Here is a 17,664-nt window from a genome sequence, read left to right as displayed (position 1 = left end):
TTATGGTAATGAGCTTGAGGCTATGATTACGCTCCCGGATACGGGATTGCTCGACGAAACAGGTAAACACCATAAGTGTTTTTTTTATCTTCGATAAAAATGTATATCCCCCTATTCATATAAACAGTATCCCTTTACCACCTACCCTACAGTAAAGGACTTCTTGAATAGGAGGATATACATTTTATAATAGATTTGAACAATTGTTAGAAACGTTTCTTAGGGCTGCAGTCCAAACACATTTTTACCCTCTAAGCCCTCGCGCTAGCAACTTCCCTCGGAGGAATCCCCATCGAAAATGGATACAGTTTGATTGCAATCGTACGTGGAGGTTCAATTCACTAAACTTGACCCCTCTGCCCTCGATTTTGCTTGAGGGAGCGAGTGAACAACAAATCAATGCAAACTGTAGTCATGTGTCATACTCCAGCTGCCGCAAACTGTCAAATTTAATCAACAGGGCTTTATTTTCGGTATGTCAGATACATTTATTAAATAGAGTGCTGAGTTACCTCAAAAAGATGTAATGTTGATTAGGGATACGCAATTGCATATCAGGTGACGTGCCTATCAGGTGAAAATGGATGGGATGACTTGGGAACACCTCTTGGAACCTGGGGCATAAAGGGGAAGACTGGGCAAAAGCATGAGTAGGCTTTTTAGGGCTTTCATTTTTCTGGAATCCAGCAGAAAAGTATCCTGGAGTAGTCAGGTGAAGAGAGAGTGGGAATTGTTATGGTGTCAGACTTTGGTTTTCAAGCATATATAATTATGCAAAGCTTCTCACATTGTTAATACTGCTTTGTTTTGTGTGTCTTTTTGTTGCTTTCCAAGTCGTATGCTATCGCACTCGTAAGAACCAGCAGGAGAGAGTGGAGAAACAAAAAGTGCTCCAGCTGACATGTAACAAGATAGCAGATTCAGCTGAAATGTCATTTCATTGTGTGATGAGAGATGGAAATACAATTGTGTATGGTGTGATCATAGAACAGAGGCCATATGTCTCTGAGTTTGTAAACCTCACGGTGAATGTTTGCTAACATTGTTTGTTCACTTATAATCATTTGGTAGTTTTTGTCAATTCATGTTTTGTTATCATTGTTCATTGATACTAATTTGTTTGTTTTTTAAATTCATGTATTATCTTTTTTTTAAAAAGTAATTTCCAAGTTTATGTAAATTTAACATTAGGAAGCTATTTTTCAAATGGAGGGACTGTTGGATTCGGGGTGAAATTTGAACATTGCTATACGCATAAGCATAGTAGAAAAGGAGTGGAAGAGACTGTTTTTTATGACAGAGGTTAATGGTTCTCTGTTGAAAGACAGATGGCTTTGGAATGTGTTGGATGTCACATGATTGCTATAGAAGAAGCATATGGACATCTGTGGATTAGGCAAAGGAGGGGAGAGGTCAGGTCAGATCCCCTGAAGGGTGAAATTATGATTCATTACCCTTTTACCCTCTTCCTGTCGAACCATAAGATGTAATTATTTGAGAGAAGGAGGAGTGCCTAAAGTGGAGAATATATATTTGTAGTGGTGGAAACATGTCTTTGCCCGAATACAGCTGTGTAGACCCTTTGGGAAGAATTAAACTGGGTTAAGCTTCACTAGTGTCAGTGGGTTATTTACTCAGAAAAAGTTGAACCTAACAGCTTCCAGTACTGTAAGTATTAACAAAAAGTAATCTGGGATTCCTCACCAGTCACAAATAGATGGGCATAGCAAGTGGCTTTGCCCACCTTGTTGGAGATGACACTCTTGTACACCCCTCCGTGAGCATGGCAGACAGAGCTGATGACCAGGCTGTGAATGTCTCTGACTGGAAGAGAGGAACAGCACAGGTGTGAGTTTCCCAAAGCGCATCATAGCGTTAAGCTAATCATTATATCCTGCTAAAAGTCCGTTGTTAGCGTTCAAGATGTTTCCCAAAAAACATTGCTGTACAACAACTGATTAATCAAATATAGAAACACTACCTATAAATTATGGTGCATTTAATTTTGGACAAAGTTTGGACAATTTTACAAAATATGGTGATGTATGAAGTGTATGAAGTGTATGAGTGTATGAAAGTCGTAGTTGGACTTACAATTGAAGTCGGAAGGTTACATACACTTAGGTTGGAGTCATTAAAACTCATTTTTTAACCACTAAACAAATGTCTTGTTAACAAACTATAGTTATGGCAAGTCAGTTAGGACATCTACTTTGTACATGACAAAAGGCATTTTTCCAACAATTGTTTACAGATAGATTATTTCACATATAATTAAGTGTATCACAATTACAGTTGGTCAGAAGTTTACATACACTAAGTTTACTGTGCCTTTAAACAGCTTGGAAAATTCCAGAAAATGATGTCATGGCTTTAGAAGCTTCTGATAGGCTAATTGACATCATTTGAGTCAATTGGAGGTTTACCTGCGGATGGATTTCAAGGCCTACCTTCAAACTCAGTGCCTCTTTGCTTGACATCATGGGAAAATCAAAAGAAATCAGCCAAGACCTCAGAACAAACATTGTAGACCTCCACAAGTCTGGTTCATCCTTGGGAGCAATTTCCAAACGCCTGAAGTACCACATTCATCTGTACAAACAATAGTACACAAGTATAAACACCATGAGACCACGCAGCCGTCATACTGCTCAGGAAGGAGATGTGTTCTGTCTCCTAGAGATGAATGTACTTTGGTGTGAAAAGTGTAAATCAATCCCAGAACAACAGCAAATGACCTTGTGAAGATGCTGGAGGAAACAGGTACAAAAGTATCTATATCCGCAGTAAAAGGAGTCATATATCGACATTACCTGAAAGGCCGCTCAACAAGGAAGAAGCCACTGCTCCAAAACCGGCATAAAAAAGCCAGACTACGGTTTGCTCCTGCACATGGGGACAAAGATCGTACCTTTTGGACAAATGTCCTCTGGTCTGATGAAACAAAAATAGAACTGTTTGGCCATAATGACCGTCGTTATGTTTGGAGGAAAAGTGGGGAGGCTTGCAAGCCGAAGAACCCCATCTGAACCGTGAAGCACGGGGGTGGCAGCATCATGTTGTGGGGGTGCTTTGCTGCAGAGGGACTTGTGCACTTCACAAAATAGATGGCTTCATGGGGTAGGAAAATTATATGGACATATTGAAGCAACATCTCAAGACATCACTCAGGAAATTAAATATTGCTCTCAAATGGGTCTTCCAAATGGACAATGACCCCAAGCATACTTCCAAAGTTGTGGCAAAATGGCTTAAGGACAACAAAATCAAGGTATTGGAGTGGCCATCACAAAACCCTGACCTCAATCTCATAGAACATTTGTAGACAGAAGTGAAAAAGTTTGAGCGAGCATGGAGGCCTACAAACCTGACTCAGTTACACCTGCTCTGTCAGGAGGAATGGGCCAAAATGCACTTATTTTGGGAAGCATCTGGAAGGCTACCTGAAACATTTTTTTATTTTTATTTTTTTTTAACTTTATTTAACCAGGCAAGTCAGTTAAGAACATATTCTTATTTTCAATGACTGCCTGTTCAGGGGCAGAACGACAGATTTGTACCTTGTCAGCTCAGGGGTTTGAACTCACAACCTTCCGGTTACTAGTCCAACGCTCTAACCACTAGGCTACGCTTTGACCCAAGTTAAACAATTTAAAGGCAATGCTACCAAATACTAATTGAGTGTATGTAACCTTCTGACCCACTGGGAATGTGATTAAATAAATCAAAGCTGAAATAAATAATTCTCTATATTATCATTCTGACATTTCACATTCTTAAAATAAAGGGGTGATCCTAACTGACCTAAGACAAGTAATTATTTATTTGATTAAATGTCAGGAATTGTGAAAAACTGAGTTTAAATGTATTTGGCTAAGGTGTATATAGCTGCACTAATAAAGTACTAATCTCAACTCACACTGTGTCAATTTCCTGTCCTCCATGCTGTCGATCTTCTTGCCATTGTGGAACCACACGATTGTGGGGTACGGCAGGCCGGCCACCTTGCACTTGAGCACGGCCTCCTTGCCCTCAATCACGTCCAGGTCGTACAGTGGCTTGACAAAGTCAGGCATGATGAAGCGCTCAACCTCATTGACCAGCACCTCAGGCTCCTCTGGGATGGACGGCATCTTTTCTAGCTTCACCCTTTGGAGGGAGGAGAGCAGGGAGGGAATGAAATGAAAAAGGGTGAGGGAGTTGTTAGAGAGAGAGAGAGCAACTTGTTGAATTTGCTTAATATGGATTGTGAAATCTAGGCTAGATTATTTCAAAATGTTGTATTTAGACAGTGAAGCTAAAACTTAAATTGTCTCTATTCTCCAGCATTTGATCAATATGACACAATAGTAGAGAATGTTTTATTTGAGGGGATTTTCATACATACTTTTTGTCATGTAGTGTGCACACCTGATTGTCGAACATCTCATTCCAAAATCATTGGCAATACTATGGAGTTGGTCCCCCCTTGGCTGCTATAAAAGCCTCCACTCTTCTGGAAAGGCTTTCTACTAGATGTTGGAACATTGCTGTTGGGACTTGCTTCCATTTAGCCACAAGAGCATGAGTGATGTCGGGCCCTAATGTTGGGTGATTAGGCCTTGTTTGCAGTCAGCGTTCCATTTCATCCTAAAAGTGTTCGATGGGGTTGAGGTCAGGGCTCTGTGCAGGCCAGTAAAGTTCTTCCACACGCGGACACATGCATACTGATAGCATACTCACACACACACACACTTTCACAATCGCCACAAATGCTGCTGATACTGTCTATTATCTATCCTGTTGCCTAATCACTTACCTACTGTATATGTACATACAATAGCTACCTCAATTACCACGTACACCTGCACATCGACTCGGTACTGGTACTCCCTGTACATAGTCACGTTATTTTTACTAGTTATTGTTATTCATTATTCACTATGTATTTCTTCCTGGTGTCAATATTTGTATTTGTATTTTCTTTTTATGTTTAACTCAGCATTGTTGAAAAAGGACCCTTAAGTAAGCGTTTCAATGTTAGTCTGCACCTGTAGTTTACAAAGCATGTGACAAATAACATTTGATTTGATTTAGGTCTGTGCATAAAACGGTCAGATCAAAATATAGATTTTAAATCTGAAAAGTCCTGACGTTACATTTGCCCCCATGCCAGGGGCAATTGTAACAGTAACTGGGGTCAAATGGAATGCCTAAGAAATAAACCAAATAAACTCAATTAACTTTAAAAAAACATGAACTATCATATCATCATAGACATATGTAATGATTTTGCAAGAAATAATGATTTGTATGTATGTAACCAATATTTACAGTAACACCCCTGTTTGGTTCGGTTTGTCTCACAATATATTGAATAGTCTAATGGTGCCCAGGTGATATATGTTTACCACTCCTTTGGCACTCTACATGACCCCAAGGATATTGAATTGTGACAATTACACAATTATTTGTATAATTCATACTATCTTAAAGTTAAAATAACTTGTTTTCATCATTTGTCTGCTTGACTCAGGGTAATTTTAACATGGTGTTACAATTCCCCCCAACCCTAGCAGCCATGGCAAAACACCTCTGGTACGCCATTTCCGGTCACAACTTGCAGACTTGTTTACGTGTTGCTGTGTGTTTTGTTGCCAACCTATTTTGCTACCTGACAACTTTACGGTTTTTACTTTTTAATTACCGTTTATATTTTTGTTTTTTCCCTCAACTTTTTCACTCCGGACGCTTTATCTGGACATGGTTCGTCAGGACCTCCAACAGCCGAAGCTAAGTAGTAACATTAACATGATGCCTTCTAATTGCAGTCGCTGTTCTCATGTTATACAGGAGAACGATCGCCCAGCTTCAGACGCAATCGTTAGGCAAGGGTAATTTCAGTGTAGGAAAGGATGAAACAGCGTCTGTGCCACCAGTAAGTACAGATAGTAACATTAGTATAAATCCCCTTGCACGGTCCCCGCAGCCGGACAACTTTCTCACGGTTTCTGGAAGGAAATGCTGTAGGAATGCTCAACCGAACGGTTTTCCCCATTAAGCAGCAAGCCGGAGTCAGAGGCCGAGCCTTCTCTTGTCTCTACTCCTCCCGTTACAGGGTCTGAGACGCCGAAGATTCCCACCATTAGATCTGACAAATTGAAAACTCTAGTCATTGGCGAATCCATTACCCGCAGTATTAGACTTAAAACGAATCATCCAGCGATCATACACTGTTTACCAGGGGGCAGGGCTACCGACGTTACAGAAAGATCGGGTGCTTTTTTTCAACTTTTTGTTAAAAATCGCGCAAATTTTCAACGTCCTGCTACTCGTGCCAGGAATATAGTATATGCATATGATTAGTATGTGTGGATAGACAACACTCTGAAGTTTCTACAACTGGTTAAATTATGTCTGTGACTATAACAGAACGTGTGTAGCAGGCAAAACCCCAAGGAAAAACTGTTCACAAAAAATATATATCCCTCTGCGAGGTCCCTGTATTGTCTATGGCAAGGGAAAATAGATAGCGCCCAGTTTACAGTTCCTACAGCTTCCACACGATGTCGCCAGTGTTGGGAATTGGGTTGAAGTTAATCCTTGGTGAAATGAGAAATAGGCACTTCCTGTCAGAGGGTACACCGGGGGAAGTTATGAAAGAGAGAATATCGACCATGATTTCAAGACTTGCTGCTATTGAATACAGATCGCCCCGTGATCAATTTGATCGATTATTAACGTTTACAAATACCTAAAGTTTGATTACAAAAGTAGTTTGAAGTGTTTTGTCAAAGTTTATAGGCAACTTTTTTAATAAAAAAAAAATGACGTTGCGTTTTGAAAGCTGTTTTTTTCTGGATCAGACGGGCTTCATAAATGGACATTTTGGGTATACATGGATGGAATTAATCGATGTAAAAGACCCAATTGTGATGTTTATGGGACATATTGGAGTGCCAACAAAGAAGCTCGTCAAAGGTAATGAATGTTTTACATTTTATTTCTGCGTTTTGTGTAGCGCCGGCTACGCTAATTCTTTTGTTTACGTCCCCTTCAGGTATTTCGGGGGGGGGGGTGCATGCTATCAGATAATAGCTTCTCATGCTTTCGCCGAAAATAATTTTAAAAATCTGACATGTTGGCTCGATTCACAACGAGTGTAGCTTTAATTGAGTACCCTGCATGTGTGATTTAATGAAAGTTTGAGTTTTAACGAGTACTATATGATTTGGCGCTACGCATTTCCCTGGGCTAGTGGCTAGGTGAGACGCTAGGCTAATCTGAAGATGGTGCTGGCTAACGCTAAAACTGGCGAGTGTAGAGAGTATAGAGATATTGTTATCCACATCGGAACCAACGATGTTAGGATGAAACAGTCAGAGATCACCTAGCGCAACATAGCTTCAGCGTGTAAATCAGCTATAAAGATGTGTCGGCATCGAGTAATTGTCTCTGGCCCCCTCCCAGTTAGGGGGAGTGATGAGCTCTACAGCAGAGTCTCACAACTCAATCGCTGGTTGAAAACTGTTTTCTGCCCCTCCCAAAAGATAGAATTTGTAGATAATTGGCTCTCTTTCTGGGACTCACCCACAAACAGGACCAAGCCTGAACTGCTGAGGAGTGACGGACTCCATCCTACCTGGAGGGGTGCTCTCACCTTATCTACCAACATAGACAGGGCTCTAACTCCTCTAGCTCCACAATGAAATAGGGTGCAGGCCAGGCAGCAGGCTGTTAGCCAGCCTGCCAGCATAGTGGAGTCTGCCACTAGCACAGTCAGTGTAGTCAGCTCAGCTATCCCCATTGAGACCGTGTCTGTGCCTCGACCTAGGTTGGGCAAAACTAAACATGGCAGTGTTCGCCTTAGCAATCTCACTAGGATAAAGACCTCCTCCATTCCTGTCATTATTGAAAGAGATCATGATACCTCACATCTCAAAATAGGGCTACTTAATGTTATAGATCCCTTACTTCAAAGGCAATTATAGTCAATGAACTAATCACTGATCATAATCTTGATGTGATTGGCCGGACTGAAACATGGCATAAGCCTGATGAATTTACTGTGTTAAATGAGGCCTCACCTCCTGGCTACACACGAGTGACCATATCCCCCATGCATCCCGCAAAGGCGGAGGTGTTGCTAACATTTCCGATAGCAAATTTCAATTTACAAAAAAAAACGATGTTTTCGTCTTTTGAGCTTCTAGTCATGAAATCTATGCAGCCTACTCAATCACTTTTTATAGCTACTGTTTACAGGCCTCCTGGGCCATATACAGCGTTCCTCATTGAGTTCCCTGAATTCCTATCGGACCTTGTAGTCATAGCAGATAATATTCTAATCTTTGGTGACTTTAATATTCACAGGGAAAAGTCCACAGACCCACTCCAAAAGGCTTTCGGAGCCATCATCGACTCAGTGGGTTTTGTCCAACATCTCTCTGGACCCACTCACTGTCACAGTCATACTCTGGACCTAGTTTTGTCCCATGGAATAAATGTTGTGGATCTGAACGTTTTTCCTCATAATCCAGGACTATCCGACCACCATTTTATTACGTTTGCAATTGCAACAAATAATCTGCTCAGACCCCAACCAAGGAACATCAAAAGTCGTGCTATAAATTCACAGACAACACAAAGATTCCTTGATGTCCTTCCAGATTCCCTCGGTCTACCCAAGGACGCAAGAGGACAAAAATCAGTTAACCACCTAACTGAGGAACTCAATTTAACCTTGCGCAATACCCTAGATGCAGTTGCAGCCCTAAAAACTAAAAACATTTCTCATAAGAAATTAGCTCCCGGTACACAGAAAATACCCGAGCTCTGAAGCAAGCAAGCAAGCTTTTTAGAAAAGGCTGTTGCAGCAACTCACTGCCTTCCTGAAGACAAACAATGTATACAAAATGCTTCAGTCTGGTTTTAGACCCCATCATAGCACTGAGACTGCACTTGTGAAGGTGGTAAATGACCTTTTAATGGCATCAGACCGAGGCTCTGCATCTGTCCTCGTGCTCTTAGACCTTAGTGCTGCTTTTGATACCATCGATCACCACATTCTTTTGGAGAGATTGGAAACCCAAATTGGTCTACACGGACAAGTTCTGGCCTGGTTTAGATCTTATCTGTCAGAAAGATATCAGTTTGTCTCTGTGAATGGTTTGTCCTCTGACAAATCAACTGTAAATTTTGGTTTTTCATCAAGGTTTCCGTTTTAGGACCACTATTGTTTTCACTATATATTTTACCTCTTGGGGATGTCACTCGAAAACATAATGTTAACTTTCACTGCTATGCGGATGACACACAGCTGTACATTTCAATGAAACATGGTGAAGCCCCAAAATTGCCCTCACTCGAAGCATGTGTTTCAGACATAAGGAAGTGGATGTCTGCAAACGTTCTACTTTTAAACTCGGACAAAACAGAGATGCTTGTTCTAGGTCCCAAGAAACAAAGAGATCTTCTGTTGAATCTGACAATTAATCTTTGTGAAGGACCTCGGCTTTACTCTGGACCCTGATCTCTCTTTTGAAGAACATATCAAGACCATTACAATGACAGCTTTTTTCCATCTACGTAACATTGCAAAAATCTGAAACTTTCTGTCCAAAAATTATGCAGAAAAATTAATCCATGCTTTTGTCACTTCTAGGTTAGACTACTGCAATGCTCTACTTTCCGGCTACCCGGATAAAGCACTAAATAAACTTCAGTTAGTGCTAAATACGGCTGCTAGAATCCTGACTAGAACCCCCAAAAATTATCATATTACTCTAGTGCTAGCCTCCTTTCACTGACTTCCTGTTAAGGCAAGGGCTGATTTCATGGTTTTACTGCTAACCTACATTTACATTTACATTTAAGTCATTTAGCAGACGCTCTTATCCAGAGCGACTTACAAATTGGTGCATACACCTTATGACATCCAGTGGAACAGCCACTTACAATAGTGCATCTAAATCTTTTTAGGGGGGGGGGGGTGAGAAGGATTACTTACCCTATCCTAGGTATTCCTTGAAGAGGTGGGGTTTCAGGTGTCTCCGGAAGGTGGTGATTGACTCCGCTGTCCTGGCGTCGTGAGGAAGTTTGTTCCACCATTGGGGGGCCAGAGCAGCGAACAGTTTTGACTGGGCTGAGCGGGAACTGTACTTCCTCAGTGGTAGGGAGGCGAGCAGGCCAGAGGTGGATGAACGCAGTGCCCTTGTTTGGGTGTAGGGCCTGATCAGAGCCTGGAGGTACTGAGGTGCCGTTCCCCTCACAGCTCCGTAGGCAAGCACCATGGTCTTGTAGCGGATGCGAGCTTCAACTGGAAGCCAGTGGAGAGAGCGGAGGAGCGGGGTGACGTGAGAGAACTTGGGAAGGTTGAACACCAGACGGGCTGCGGCGTTCTGGATGAGTTGTAGGGGTTTAATGGCACAGGCAGGGAGCCCAGCCAGCAGCGAGTTGCAGTAATCAAGACGGGAGATGACAAGTGCCTGGATTAGGACCTGCGCCGCTTCCTGTGTGAGGCAGGGTCGTACTCTGCGGATGTTGTAGAGCATGAACCTACAGGAACGGGACACCGCCTTGATGTTAGTTGAGAACGACAGGGTGTTGTCCAGGGTCACGCCAAGGTTCTTAGCGCTCTGGGAGGAGGACACAATGGAGTTGTCAACCGTGATGGCGAGATCATGGAACGGGCAGTCCTTCCCCGGGAGGAAGAGGAGCTCCGTCTTGCTGAGGTTCAGCTTGAGGTGGTGATCCGTCATCCACACTGATATGTCTGCCAGACATGCAGAGATGCGATTCGCCACCTGGTCATCAGAAGGGGGAAAGGAGAAGATTAATTGTGTGTCGTCTGCATAGCAATGATAGGAGAGACCATGTGAGGTTATGACAGAGCCAAGTGACTTGGTGTATAGCGAGAATAAGAGAGGGCCTAGAACAGAGCCCTGGGGGACACCAGTGGTGAGAGCGCGTGGTGAGGAGACAGATTCTCGCCACGCCACCTGGTAGGAGCGACCTGTCAGGTAGGACGCAATCCAAGCGTGGGCCGCGCCGGAGATGCCCAACTCGGAGAGGGTGGAGAGGAGGATCTGATGGTTCACAGTATCGAAGGCAGCCGATAGGTCTAGAAGGATGAGAGCAGAGGAGAGAGAGTTAGCTTTAGCAGTGCGGAGCGCCTCCGTGATACAGAGAAGAGCAGTCTCAGTTGAATGACTAGTCTTGAAACCTGACTGATTTGGATCAAGAAGGTCATTCTGAGAGAGATAGCGGTAGAGCTGGCCAAGGACGGCACGCTCAAGAGTTTTGGAGAGAAAAGAGAGAAGGGATACTGGTCTGTAGTTGTTGACATCGGAGGGATCGAGTGTAGGTTTTTTCAGAAGGGGTGCAACTCTCGCTCTCTTGAAGACGGGAGGGACGTAGCCAGCGGTCAGGGATGAGTTGATGAGCGAGGTGAGGTAAGGGAGAAGGTCTCCGGAAATGGTCTGGAGAAGAGAGGAGGGGATAGGGTCAAGCGGGCAGGTTGTTGGGCGGCCGGCCGTCACAAGACGCAAGATTTCATCTGAGAGAGAGGGAGAAAGAGGTCAGAGCATAGGGTAGGGCAGTGTGAGCAGAACCAGCGGTGTCGTTTGACTTAGCAAACGAGGATCGGATGTCGTCGACCTTCTTTTCAAAATGGTTGACGAAGTCATCTGCAGAGAGGGAGGAGGGGGAGGAGGATTCAGGAGGGAGGAGACGGTGGCAAAGAGCTTCCTAGGGTTAGAGGCAGATGCTTGGAATTTAGAATGGTAGAAAGTGGCTTTAGCAGCAGAGACAGAGGAGGAAAATGTAGAGAGGAGGGAGTGAAAGGATGCCAGGTCCGCAGGAGGCGAGTTTTCCTCCATTTCCGCTCGGCTGCCCGGAGCCCTGTTCTGTGAGCTCGCAATGAGTCGTCGAGCCACGGAGGCGGGAGGGGAGGACCGAGCCGGCCTGGAGGATAGGGGACATAGAGAGTCAAAGGATGCAGAAAGGGAGGAGAGGAGGGTTGAGGAGGCAGAATCAGGAGATAGGTTGGAGAAAGTTTGAGCAGAGGGAAGAGATGATAGGATGGAAGAGGAGAGAGTAGCGGGGGAGAGAGAGCGAAGGTTGGGACGGCGCGATACCATCCGAGTAGGGGCAGTGTGGGAAGTGTTGGATGAGAGCGAGAGGGAAAAGGATACAAGGTAGTGGTCGGAGACTTGGAGGGGAGTTGCAATGAGGTTAGTGGAAGAACAGCATCTAGTAAAGATGAGGTCAAGCGTATTGCCTGCCTTGTGAGTAGGGGGAAGGTGAGAGGGTGAGGTCAAAAGAGGAGAGGAGTGGAAAGAAGGAGGCAGAGAGGAATGAGTCAAAGGTAGACGTGGGGAGGTTAAAGTCGCCCAGAACTGTGAGAGGTGAGCCGTCCTCAGGAAAGGAGCTTATCAAGGCATCAAGCTCATTGATGAACTCTCCGAGGGAACCTGGAGGGCGATAAATGATAAGGATGTTAAGCTTGAAAGGGCTGGTAACTGTGACAGCATGGAATTCAAAGGAGGCGATAGACAGATGGGTAAGGGGAGAAAGAGAGAAAGACCACTTGGGAGAGATGAGGATCCCGGTGCCACCACCCCGCTGACCAGAAGCTCTCTACAAAGCATTACATGGGCTTGCTCCTACCTATCTCTCTGATTTGGTCCTGCCGTACATACCCACACGTACGCTACGGTCACAAGACGCAGGCCTCCTAATTGTCCCTAGAATTTCTAAGCAAACAGCTGGAGGCAGGGCTTTCTCCTATAGAGCTCCATTTTTATGGAACGGTCTGCCTACCCATGAAGAGACGCAAACTCGGTCTCAACGTTTAAGTCTTTACTGAAGACTCATCTCTTCAGTGGGTCATATAATTGAGTGTAGTCTGGCCCAGGAGTGGGAAGGTGAACGGAAAGGCTCTGGAGCAACGAACCGCCCTTGCTGTCTCTGCCTGGCCGGTTCCCCTCTTTCCACTGGGATTCTCTGCCTCTAACTCTATTAGAGGGGCTGAGTCACTGGCCTACTGGGGCTCTTTCATACCGTCCCTGGGAGGGGTGCGTCACCTGAGTGGTTTGAGTCACGGTGCTTTGGCAAAGTGGGTGGGGTTATATCCTTCCTGTTTGGCCCTGTCCGGGGGTGTCCTCGGATGGGGCCACAGTGTCTCCTGACCCCTCCTGTCTCAGCCTCCAGTATTTATGCTGCAGTAGTTTATGTGTCGGGGGGCTAGGGTCAGTTTGTTATATCTGGAGTACTTCTCCTGTCCTATTCGGTGTCTTGTGTGAATTTAAGTGTGCTCTCTCTAATTCTCTCTTTCTCTCTTTCTTTCTCTCTCTCGGAGGACCTGAGCCCTAGGACCATGCCCCAGGACTACCTGACATGATGACTCCTTGCTGTCCCCAGTCCACCTGACCGTGCTGCTGCTCCAGTTTCAACTGTTCTGCCTTATTATTATTCGACCATGCTGGTCATTTATGAACATTTGAACATCTTGTCCATGTTCTGTTATAATCTCCACCCGGCACAGCCAGAAGAGGACTGGCCACCCCACATAGCCTGGTTCCTCTCTAGGTTTCCTCCTAGGTTTTGGCCTTTCTAGGGAGTTTTTCCTAGCCACCGTGCTTCTACACCTGCATTGCTTGCTGTTTGGGGTTTTAGGCTGGGTTTCTGTACAGCACTTTGAGATATCAGCTGATGTACGAAGGGCTATATAAATAAATTTGATTTGATTTTGATTTGATCATGTGCCTAGCAAGAGGAAACATTAGTGACATATGTCAATCATGTCAATGTTAAGCAAATATAAAGTGATGAAAATTATGTTAGTTTGAATTCTTGGACATTAACGCTCAGGATAGTATAAAAAATGTACAGCCAGTGGAACAAACTACTTACACACCTAAAAAACCACATTTGCCCATAAAATGAGCAAATGGTGAGATATTTGGCTGAAACTTTTCAAGCAGGGAGAGAACTTTAATGGGCATGTACTGAGTTGTCACTGTAGCAAGTTTCTGTTAGGAGAAATTGAAGGTGTTACAATTGACCCCAGTCTCCCACACGTTATATACAGCATCTAGTCCCCCCCATTTGAAGAAATCACTTGGCGTATTTGGACAAATTAAATGTTAAAGGAATGTAGGAGAATATAACACAATAGATCTGGTAAAAGATAAACTAAAGAAAAAACAACTGTTCTTTTGTATTTTTTTCGTACCATCATCATGCAATTTAGATTTTGGCCACTAGATGGCAGCAGTGTATGTGAAAAGTTCCAATGAACCATTGCATTTCTGTTCAAGATGTTACATTAAGACTGCTCAAATGTGCCTAATTTGTTTATTAATAACTTTTCATGTTCAAAATGTTGCACTCTCCTCAAACAATAGCATGGTATTCTTTCACTGCAATAGCTACTGTAAATTGGACAGTGCAGCTTGATTAACAAGAATTTAAGCTTTCTGCCAATATCAGATATGTCTATGTCCTGGTCAATTTTCTTGTTACTTACATCCTTATGCTGATCGCATTAGCCTATGTTAGCTCAACCGTCCCTTGGATGGGACAACGATCCCAAATAAGTTTTAAACTAGTCTAAAGGTTAGTGCTTGGTCCCAAATCGCTTGCACCCAATGACTACATCAAGCTTGACATCTCGTTGGGTGCATTTGCAGATTGTTTTGGGTATATTCTGGGACATGTCTTGCACAATAGTAACTTTTTGGTGAATGGTGCCTGGAGTAATTTTATTTCCAAATGTGCAGAGAGGATGTTTCTGAGCACTTCTAAATTATTCCTGATGCTGCCACGATTAAAAAAAATCATGAGTGGATCATGAATAATAATGTATAATGATATTTGTGCCTCTGTAACTTTCTCACTATTCATTATTCATGATTCATTCAGGATTTGTCATGATCATAGCAGCATCCAAATGAATATAAGAGTGTTTAGAAACATATTTTATTCTCACTTTATTCACACTCCAAAATGACACCTGACATAATTCACCATTCAGTTACTATTGGACAAGACATGACCCAAAACAAACTGCAAATGCACCAACCGTATTTGTAGAGTCACAACCTTGATGTAGTCATTACAGGCAATGATTATAAAACCAATACTAAAGTTTTGACTACTTTAGCACACTATAGCAAATTTACCCAAATACGTATGATTTCTTCAAATGGGGGACACAAAGTTAAAGTCATTTGATGTCTAAATGGTAAAACAGATATAAATGAAAATACCCTAAAATAAAAGGTGGAATTCTGGTACTGTCGGTGTCATATTAATCATTTAGATTTCAAATCCGAAAATGCTGGAGTACAGAGCCCAAATTGGAAATGTATCTTTACTGTCCAAATACATGTGGTGAGGAATGTAGGTGGTTAGTGTGTTCCTACATTTGAGATGACATAGCAGGTTTGGGCTCCTGGACATAGAGTTCAGTGGCACTCTCGGCATCGCCGTGTGGATTGCAAGCGATGACTGTGTAGAAGCCCTCATCCTCATTGGTGACATGAGAGATTACGAGGGAGTGACGTCCTCCCTCTTGTAAGATCTGCACATTGTCACTCTCTACCAGTGTATGGTCTGGGGAGAAAAGAGGACATACAGACATTGAGACATTGTCTGCACAGTGATTTTATTTGCGAAACCTTGAAATTGTGCATTCCACAAACAAATATAACTGTAGTAATTACTATGTAACATTGTGTACCTGCCAGACCTGGGTTTAAATACTATATACAATATTTGAATTACTTTTACATAGATCTGGAAGTAGTTAATTATTGAAATGTATTCGGAAATAAACTTGGAAAGTATTGGCATGTATTTTAAAATACTCAAATACACTCACATGCATTTAACCCATGTATTTGAAAATAGTGTTAGAAATAAGTAGTTGAACATACTTTCAAATATTAGGCTATTTATAGGAAATTATTTGGCTGGGTGAACATGATGAAAATGGATCTCCTACCAAAATGTCTCCAGCTGACTTTTGGAGGTGGTGTTCCGCTGACCCTGCAGTCAAAGCGGGCGCTACGTCCCTCAATCACCTCTAAGGCATCCAGCTTGCGGGTGAAAAGGGGCTTGATGGAAGGGATGACTTTGAGTTGGCCACTTAAAGTCAGTTTCTCTAAAACAAAACATGGCCTACTTCAAGAAAACAAACTTGAAAATAAAGTTGAAAATTAAGCAAAACATTTACAGTACCGGTTTTATTAATTCAAATGGTCATTCAACTCATTTCAAGAACTCCAGTTTGATTCTGTGAAGTTGATGACTTACCTCTTATCATCTATATGATATGATTCTATATATATATACAATAATATATATAAGCTAATTTATCGTTTGGTTAATCTATATGTTTGGTTATTCTAAACCACAGAAGTGAAGAGGACAAGCGAAGCAGATGACGGTGCAGTTAAGAGTTTACCTTTGGCCGAGGTCAGCTTGCACATATAGGTGCCACTGTCGCCCTCGTGCACTGAGTTGAGGAGCAGCATGCACCTTTTCCCGTCAAAATGCATTTTGCAGTTGAGCAGAGATGGCTGGATCAGTTTACCATCTGCAAACCAATCGACGTCTGTGTCCAGTGGTCCAATTATGTGGCAATCTAACATAACCGTCTCACCTGCGTCCGTTGTGATGTCCATCACTGGACGGATAATTGTTAGGCCTGGCTCCACTGGTGGCACTAGAGGATACACAGGACAAGAGATAATATTTTGTAAAATCTGTGTCTTGTTCGTTATTTGGCAGTCTGCACCAAGTTTAGTATTTAGTAAGGTATATACTTAATATATCACCTGCGTTTTCAAAGTTGTGCAATAATCATGGATTTGAATCTCATAAGCAGTGGTGTAAAGTACTTATTAAGTAAAAATACTTTAAAATACTACTTTGGGTATCTGTACTTTGCTATTTATATTTTTGACAACTTTTACTTTTGCTTCACTACATTCCTATAGAAAATATTGTACTTTTAACTCTTTTAAAGTACAAAATATTGTACTTTTAGCAAGGACAAAAAAATTGTGAAATTCACACACTTATCAAGAGAACATGTGATCATACCTACTGCCTATGGTCTGGCGGACTTACTAAACACAAATTAATCTTTTGTAAATAATGTGTTGGAGTGTTGGAGTGGCTATCTGTATATTTTAGAAACAAGAAAATTCTTGCTTAATATAAGGATTTTAAAATTATTTATACTTTTACTTCTACTTTTGATACTTAAGTATATTTTAGACCAAATACTTTAAAACTTTTATTCAAGTAGTATTTTACTGGCTGACTTTCACTTGAATAACTTCATATTAATTAAAACATCATAAGGATCTGACCATTTTTTTAATTCAATTTTCACCTAAAATGACATACCCAAATCTAACTGCCTGTAGCTCAGGACCTGAAGCAAGGATATGCATATTATTGATACCATTTGAAAGGAAACACTTTAAAGTTTGTGGAAATGTGAAATTCAACTAGGAGAATATAACACATTATATCTGGTAAAATATGTTGAACCATCATCTTTGAAATGGAAGAGAAAGGCCATCATGTATTATTCCAGCACAGATGCCATTTAGATTTTGGCCACTAGATGGTAGCAGTATATGTGCAAAGTTTTACACTGATCTAATG

The 17,664-nt window shown here is 42.3% G+C and overlaps 1 protein-coding gene across 4 annotated transcripts in view; it reads right to left on the bottom strand.

Annotated features, from left to right (window-relative positions):
- Window positions 1-17,664, bottom strand: part of LOC118385783 (striated muscle preferentially expressed protein kinase-like) — a 101,366-nt gene that overhangs the window by 51,260 nt on the left and 32,442 nt on the right. For 3 of the 4 annotated variants that reach the window (XM_052521837.1, XM_052521838.1, XM_035772960.2), the window contains exons 5-9: window positions 16,451-16,711; window positions 15,989-16,147; window positions 15,408-15,597; window positions 3,920-4,149; window positions 1,705-1,824 (exon numbers count right to left, since the gene is read on the bottom strand). In XM_052521837.1, coding sequence (XP_052377797.1) covers window positions 1,705-1,824; window positions 3,920-4,149; window positions 15,408-15,597; window positions 15,989-16,147; window positions 16,451-16,711 — 960 coding nt within the window. Of the gene's footprint in view, window positions 1-512; window positions 1,653-1,704; window positions 1,825-3,919; window positions 4,150-15,407; window positions 15,598-15,988; window positions 16,148-16,450; window positions 16,712-17,664 lie in introns of those variants that run through there. The other variant, XM_052521839.1, reaches the window with a different exon arrangement.

The sequence above is a fragment of the Oncorhynchus keta genome, chromosome 7 (genome assembly GCF_023373465.1).
Source record: "Oncorhynchus keta strain PuntledgeMale-10-30-2019 chromosome 7, Oket_V2, whole genome shotgun sequence".
Lineage (NCBI taxonomy): Eukaryota > Metazoa > Chordata > Actinopteri > Salmoniformes > Salmonidae > Oncorhynchus > Oncorhynchus keta.
This window is presented reverse-complemented; position numbering and strand designations above follow the sequence as displayed.